This window comes from Coptis chinensis, chromosome 9 (assembly GCF_015680905.1).
Source record: "Coptis chinensis isolate HL-2020 chromosome 9, ASM1568090v1, whole genome shotgun sequence".
Lineage (NCBI taxonomy): Eukaryota > Viridiplantae > Streptophyta > Magnoliopsida > Ranunculales > Ranunculaceae > Coptis > Coptis chinensis.
The window spans coordinates 56,794,973-56,803,338 of NC_141464.1; the positions used below are offsets into that span (position 1 = coordinate 56,794,973).

At 45.0% G+C, this 8,366-nt stretch overlaps 1 protein-coding gene and 1 long non-coding RNA gene across 2 annotated transcripts; both read left to right on the forward strand.

Moving 5' to 3' along the window:
- Positions 1-246: 246 nt before the first annotated feature.
- LOC147476874 (uncharacterized) lies at positions 247-1,315 on the forward strand. Its single transcript, XR_015208526.1, has 2 exons — positions 247-385; positions 1,021-1,315. It is a non-coding gene; the product is annotated as an uncharacterized LOC147476874 (long non-coding RNA).
- A 6,326-nt stretch (positions 1,316-7,641) lies between these two features.
- On the forward strand, positions 7,642-8,366 carry LOC147476875 (uncharacterized). Its single transcript, XM_086585849.1, has 2 exons — positions 7,642-7,905; positions 8,196-8,366. Exons 1-2 carry the CDS (start codon positions 7,804-7,806, stop codon positions 8,364-8,366), a joined length of 273 nt encoding a protein of 90 aa, XP_086441975.1. The 5' UTR covers positions 7,642-7,803.

Genomic DNA, 8,366 nt, shown 5'->3' on the forward strand with positions numbered 1-8,366 from the left:
GTTAAAAACATTCAAATCTATTAAGACAATATTAACTTCTTTCTTCTGGTGTCGCTATAACTCCTTATAACAAGCAGTGTTATCTAGATGTACCTTACTAAGATTCTAGTTCTTTGATAGATTAGTTTGTTATCTATAACTCCTTATTAGCCGGGTGTTCTTGCTTCGCTAGTGCCCGCCGCTCATTGGAGTCATTTGCTAGTCTTTGGGTGTTGTTTCCGGGTGCCCGGCCGCTTCTTCGCCATGGACCTGCTGGTGCTTGCTGGTGCTGGGTGTTGCTGCTGCCACTGGTGCCTGCTGCTGCCATGGGTTGGAAGAGACCCTCCAGGATGTCAACCATTTGTTTGGGGCTCTCATTTACACCATGTGTCCAAGGTAAGTTAAGGTAAGCAAATCAATTTATTTAACTATTATTATATGGCATTTCAGGCATTTGCTCGTCTAAGTGTTGTTTATGGTGGCACCTACATGCTTAACAAGCCAGAGTGCAAAGTAAGTTTCTTACAGACCATGATATCCAAAAACTTATATGTGCCTCGGTTCTCGCCTATAAGCGCCATATACAAACCACCCTTATAGTCCTGTGGAGTATGTTTAGCAAATTGGTCCCACTTTGAAGAGATGGATTGGATAGTGGCAGATTTGAGTGGCCTTATCCTTTTAGGTAGTTTTAAATGCAGAAAAAAGGTGATTGTTTGTCCACAAATCTAGCAAGTCTATGTTACTTGCTTGCAGCTCACTTTCATCCAAGTTGAATTTAGGGACGCCATTAGCATCTCAATCGCCTAAATTTCTTATGCCAGTAATACTTGACTCACCTCTAGATTACATCTTAAGTTATGACTACTATTTTCTATCAATTTCTTGAAAACATTACAATAAATCGTTTTTCACAACTATAGTGTAATGTTGTTGCCTATGGTGAAATATTAAATTGTCTTTGCTTGAACATAATATGATGTTTTGATCTCATACAAATATCTCTTCTTAACAAAGATTTATATCTCTTCTGCTTTGTAGTACATTCCTTGAACAAATATGGGTTTTATGGACTTAAGAAGGCTCATGAACGTGTCGATCTCATTGCATACCTAAAATCAGCAACTTCATCTTAAGCTACTCCCGGCGCTTCAACAAGAGTAAGAACAATAGTGGGGACTGGTTGAGCTTGTGTAGTGAAAGGTTTAGTAGACAATATATGGTGTTAGTATTTGTAAGCTTTAAAACAATTTTGCTCCTCGTTTTTACCTGTTTCCACGGTGTACTAAACGAATTTGTAAGCTTTATTTTCTTGATTCATTTCTACATGTTTATCTAGTCAAGGTGTTCACAATGCAATCTTGGGGGTTAAAGAGTTTTTGTTATGTTGTACAGGGTTTTTATTTTGATGTGAGTAGAAGAAAAATAAAAAAAATTTTTAAAAAAAAATTAACTCTTCCGACGGATTAAATCCGCAGGAACATTTTTTACCGACGGCTACAAACCAATTGCCATGTGGTCAAAAACAGTTTTGGCGTCCAACATAGACCGTCGGCATAGGTAACTTTCCGACGGTTCAGAGCAGTGGATATGTTTCCGACGGTCTTAGACAGTGGGTAAATTCCGACAGTTAATAGCCGTCACATATCCGTCGGCGTAGCATATTTTAGCCAACGGCCTATTTCGACGGTCCAAAAAGCGATTCGATGAGGGCTAACCCGACTGGCCATTTTCCGACGGCTCTCCGACTGCTTTAGGCCGTTGGGTATTATCTTTCCCGACTGTTTTAGTCCGTTGGCGAAGGTCATTAGTTTTGTAGTGCACAAACGGTCTGCCTATTTCACAAATCTTAGGTTCATTCATTTGGGTCGCGGTGAGAATAGGCATGCCGATGCCCTGGCTTATGTGGCCGCCGCAATCCCCGGGTCAGAAGAGAGGACAATTTAGGTGAGAAGGTTAGAAAGACCAAGCACGGAGGATGCAATAGAAATATGTCAGGACACGGGGGAGGAGGAGAGTTGGATGGATCCTATCACACACTTTTTGGCAGGAAAAGAGGTGACCGACAAGAAGGAGAGAAGAAGGTGGCAGCAGACTTCTCAAAGATATGTTCTACTCGAGGGGGAGTTGTACCGGAAAAACTTCAATGGACCGTTGTTAAAATGCTTGAGTCCACGGCTAGCAGCTGAGGTGTTGGCTGAATTACACGAAGGAGATTGCGGGAGCCATTCTGCAGGGAGAACTACGGCTCACCGGTTGCTGACACAAGGGTATTTCTGGCCTCACATGAAGAGAGATGCAGTGGAGTTTGCTAAAAGATGCGACAAATGTCAGAGATTCTCCCAACTAATATTCGCCCCTGTGGAACCTTTACACAACGTTTCCAATCCATGGCCTTTTGCTATGTGGGCAATAGATATAGTGGGACCGCTGCCCATGGCTAGTGGGAAGCGAAGATTCATGCTCGTGACCACTGATTATTTCACAAAATGGATCGAGGCTGTACCTTTGCAACAGGTGAAGGAGACACAAGTGATCAAGTTCTGCCGATTTGGACTACCATATGCCATCATAGCAGACAACGGGACCCAGATCACCGGAGCAAAAGTGGCTGGCTTCTTGCAAGCGTATGGAGTGAAACAAAGTTTCTCGGCCCCTTACAACCCGGAGGGTAACGGACAGGCGGAGTCATCCAACAAAACTATTATGAACAATCTGAAGAAGAAGTTGGAAGATAAAAAGGGAGCTTGGGCAGACGAGCTAAATCATGTACACTGGGCCTATTGGACTACACCTCGGTCCTCCACTCAGGAGACCCGTTCTCTATGGCTTATGGTGTGGAGGCCATGATACCTTCAGAAATGGTTGTAACAACAACGCAGACAAAGGCAGTGGAGAGGAGGGTTCGAATTGGACAATATTAGCAGCGGATATGAATTTGGCAGAAGAAAAAAGGGACACAGCCCGCATCAAATTGGAAGATTACCACAAAAGGTTACAGAGACAATATAACAAGATGATCAAGCCGTGGCAATTCCAGATAGGCGAGCAGGTCCTCCGCCGAGTGACTCTTAGCACCAAGAGAGAGAATGATAGGAAATTAGGGCCGAACTGGGAGGGGCCGTATACCGTGGTAGATGTAGGAGGAGCGAGAACCTACAAATTGCGGACCAAGGAAGGCAAGTTGGTAGAGAAACCATGGAATGTTAGAATGCTCAAAATATTTCACACTTAGATGTAATGAAAATCCAGAGCAAAGATATGTAGCTGTATGTAAATATATAATACAACGGCACTTTTGAGATAAAATTGTTAGCAGTAACAGTAGAAGAGTTCCAGAATGAACAAGGGACTAGATGTGAAAACCTTGTGAGAAAGAGAGTGGAGGGGTTGAGCCCTTCACTGAGACGAGTTCAGAATTATACATGGGGCAAAGTAAGGGGCCCCAAGTGGCTTCCTGTGTCTATAACACCACGGAGTGGGAAAAGCCCTTCGCTGGCGGAGTGACACAAATCACACATGGGGCATTGAGCCCCAGAATAGAGAGAGACAGCTGGGGGGATGATCCCTTCGCTGACATAATCCTGTTGTTGAGCTGGGGACAATAGAAGTTGTCCTTATCCGCAAAGTGGGATGAGCCCTTCGCGGACGAGAGAGTTGAACTACACGTGGGGCATTGAACCCAGTAGTAGCAAAAGTCAGCGGAGGGGATGAGCCCTTCACCGATACAAGGCCGAAGCGGAGCCGGTGGCGAGTTGAGACGTCCCAATTGAATTATGTGGTCGCGGACTAGAGTTATAGATTACACGCGGTTCGTGGAGAGGGACCACTTCTAGCTAGGTAGCTAAGCAGAAAGAGAATGACCGAGAGAGAATACTATCTATCTAAGTCAATCCAACAAAATCTCAGGAAAGATATATAGACATGAGGAGATGGGGTATGTATGTACAGTACAAATTAATCAAACATTGGAATCTATAGTTAAAGAAACAACGCACATGAAACAAAACAAGCATTCTTTGAGACAAAACGAGCATCAAGTGTTTACAGAGCAAAACAGTGAATCTGTTAAGAGTTTAAAAGTTCAGATGTAGCATAATGCAAAAGAGAAGTGCTAAAACTGCTCGGATGTGGGGTTATCATGAGACCGGATATCAGTGTCTTCGTCTATGGTCATAGTTGCAGAGTCGTTGGTAGCCGCTGCTAGAGTGGACGGATCCTCTTGACTGGGGTGGTCGGGGGCGACATCAGTAGGTCGTCCGATCTCCAATGTGACATCAGTTCTTTCAAGCTCAAGATTGGTGTGCCTTTCGGGGAGGAGTCTCCTTTCTCGAGTGAGTCACACGTGCTCTTCCTGAATCTTTCAGGCTACTCCCTTATCGGCCAACAGCTTAAAGTGGTCGAGCAAGGCTGCCATGTCGTCTTGGTGCTGTTGCTGCAAGGCAGTGGAGTCAACTTGGTGTTTCTGCGGAAGGGTATCCACAACTTCTTGATTTTGGCGAGCAAGAGCGTCCAAGTCGCATTGGTGTTGTTGAAGAAGTTCTTCCCTCTGTCATACCAGGCGCTCAGTGACTTTGTCCATATCCCACTGGTAAGTCGACTCCGCAAACCTAAGCTCGTCTTGGGCCCAGATTTTTGCAAGGTTGGCGGCTTCTAGATCGGATTGAAGCCCGGCATAGGCGCTTCTTAAGCCTTTAGGTCCGCAAAGTTCTTTCTCAAGGGATATTACTTTATTCTTGGCTTTGAGGAGGCCGTGAACCATGAAAGAGATGTCCAAGCTTACCTAGAATCATAGGGTAAGATAAAAAAAAATGCGTACCCTTTCCCAATTGGTATACAATGATGTGCGATGCTGACCGAACGAACCCCTATCGGAATACATTATGTCTTTCGGAAGATGAGCATTATAAAAAAGAGAAGAGGCGACGGCCGCATTGTCCAAGGTGGAGTCGGCGGTGGTCAGCCTGCGATCACGTACCTTGAACACGGGACGGAATTCTTCTGCAGGGGACAAATCAGAAGCAGGAACAACAGGGGGACAAGGTTCTTTGCCAGGGCGGCGAGTGTGCGGGGAAGGGACTAGGGATTGAAGGGGTTGGGAAGTGATGGGCTCAAGATCTGCTGAAATGGAGGTCTGCTGGGTGACTTGGTCGGACTTGGCAGATGTGGAAGTCCGCGGCCTTTTGGTCGGCGGTTCTCTGGCAGAAACATTAACTTCAGGGACAGGGATCTCCATGACATCGTCATCTCCGTCGGAGTCGCTGTCAAACAGTTTCTGTTTGCGGATATCCATATCGTTAGTGGGGGAAAGGGGAGAGGTGTATTGATCGTCCCAAGTGGATATGGAGCGGTAAGAGGGAATGTCTTCGGGAGCAGAGTAAGGGCGGGGTTCACAAGACTTGTGTAGCCGTGAGGAAGTTGGAGAATGACGACGATGGGAGCCTGGGTTTTGGGATCTCTTTCTGGGAGGGGGCGAGGCTCGTGGTTTCCTTTCTTTGGGAGGAGGAGGGCGGTAAAATAGAGCAGAGAAGCAGCGAAAAGTTTGTAGATCAGGGATTTGCAATAAGGGAGTAACGGTGGTAGGATTGATACCCAGGAGTTCGGCTTGACCAACACCAAGATCGTGGAGCCTTTGGAAGACGGGACAGGAGATGCCTGAGTAAATTTGAGATTTGGAATCCTGCCGCTAACCTACAAAGTGGAGAAAAGCAATGGTTAGTGGACACCAATACAGACAGTTAAAGAGATAAGAATAATAAAGATACTCACCACGGGCTATGAAGGCGAGATGGTTAAGTGTCAGTTCTGGAAGGAGCTCAACGGACAGAAACTGCCTCGATACGTATAAAGGGTAGTGGTGCCACACCTTATCGGAGGTAGTGATGCGGAGCAAGAGGGGGGACTTCTGAGGGCACATGCAAAAGGATTGGTACCCCACACCAACGTCCTTGGTGCTTTTCTTAAGGAAATAGTGAGAGATGATATCGCGGCTGGTGATTTGAGGTTCACCAGTTTTATTGTATGAGTTCGCGGCAAACGTTGTCCGCCAAAAGTTCCCAATGCCTTGGCATGGTGGGATATTGAAATGATTACATACTTCAACATCCAGGCAGGTGAAGGGAAGTCATAGACCAGAAACTATTTAACCCACAGTGATCACAAGGCAACCCGATCTACAGGGAACCAGGTGGGGGTAATGGGTGGTGGATGGTACATGCTCTAGATTTATACTAGCAGGAATGCCATAAGCAACCCTAATTGAGTCTAAATCAGGGTGGCAGCATCGAGATGGTGGAGGTAGTGGGGGACCTTGATGCCTCGAATTGGAGGGTACCGCCGCAGAGGATGTAGGGGGTGGAGACGCTACCCCAAGGGATGGAGATGAGCTCGAATCATCGGATTCAATGGTCGACATTGAAAAGGTAGAGGAACAAACGCGAGATATGAACAAACCCAAATAACCAATTCAAACTAAAAGAGAGGGAGTCCAGAAAACGTACCGGTGGGAACAAGGACAGAGATGTTAGGCCTGAAAAGGGTGCCAAAAGTGGAAGGGAATCACCGAAAGAATAGTGAAGCTCGTGCGGACAGAGGCTGATTGAAAAAGAGAGAATAATGGCAGAGCAAGAGAAGGAAAAGAAGGAAATGAGAAAGAGGGAGAAGGAAAGGAGTTTAAAAGGGGGAAGGGTAAAGGGGTAAATGCGGAGAGTTGGTGAATTCGAGGAATCGGGGTGACAATCCAGCTAGGATGAGACACGTGGGAGCGCAAGACACGAGGGAGGGTGGAACATGCATGATGATGATAGTTCACCTCACATACAAATCGAGGAAATATGGATATGGGCGGTGAACAAAAAGACAAGCTATGAAGGTTCTCGACCCCGGATCCTTTAATACGACCACGGAGTCGAGAAGGGGCATTTGTAGTGGCATAATGTGGAGAAGATGACTAGGTCAGCGGTGCAGGTGATAGGATGCAAAATACTGAAGAAAAAGGGGGAGCCCGGAATCGTGACCGCGGAACCCTAGACCGCAGACGGGGCACTGGTACGGACGGGAGGCGGACCGTAAGATGGAAGGACAGATGGACGACTCAGAGAGGAAGGAGGAGATATAAAAGGAACAGTGTGAGAAGAGAAAAAGGAGGAGAAAAAGAAGCAAAAGGAGGGGAGAAAGAGGAAGTGAGCTAGGGTGTTAGGCTGAGGTGTTTTGTGCTCATACATGCCTAAAATAGTAAAATTGTATATTTTATAGGCACTTTATAATATTATTTAGGGTTATTTAGGGATTGGTCCTACTTATTTAGGGGTATTTAGGGATAGGTCCAAAAATTATCGATTATTAGGCTTTAGTCCAACTTCTATCGATTGACCTTGAGTCATCTCAGTTGACTGTGGTCAACCCATTTTATAATATTATATTTTTCATTTTTATGAAAATGGCCAAACTACCCTTGAGCGGGCTTGATAGACTATCTCTAAAATGGAAAGCCCATGAGTTTTATTCCAAATTTTGAGATTGTTTTGATATATATCGGTCAATTTTATTTGTTTTTCAGATTTTCGAAATTGAAGAAACTTGTCCAAATTTCTCACTTTCCACAAACCCTTCTCACAAACAATTCATCAAACACCTACTTTAAACCAACATGTCTCGATCTGTTTCTCCTAAGCCGCCACTAATTTTTCACTCCACTTCCAACTCCAAATCAAACAACTTTTCTATCCAAATAAAACAACTCCAAATCAAACCCCCTTTTAACAATTTTCTCATAAACCAAACAAGAGCAACATATAGAAGAACTCAAAGAAGAAGAAAATAAAGATGTGTAGATCGACTGATAATAACGGGTTTTCCTACCAACGAGATCGTTTAAAGATCAAAGTGTTTTATCTCCGCTTATCGATCTCAAACGATGAGAGGCATATCCGGTGACTATTTCCTGAGAAGGACCAGGTCAGGCGGGTTTCATTCCATGTAGGCAATCTTGTTTATGGCCAACGAATCCCTTCCTTGTTTGGTGGTTGCAATTGTTTGGGATTTCAACGTCAAGTGCACCTAGCAACAGGAAAGCAAGAAGAACTGATCGAGATAATCTATTCAAATCTTTCTTAGCTCTGAGTTGTATGGGGTATGGCTGTAGGCAAACTGCTAGATCCATCTTTAGTTCCTAATTCCAATGCCTTTGTCAATCTCACAAAGATGCTTTTCGAAAACCTCTCCCTGAAACAATCACTCTTCGTTATCTCCCTCGCATTAGTGAAAATCCTTTGGAAATCAATGATGCCAAGATTCGATCAGATGCAGATGCTTACATAACTCTTCACCGAATCAGGTCGGATGAGAAGAACAAAGAAGCAGCTTTCGCGAGTCGCGAACGCGTTTGA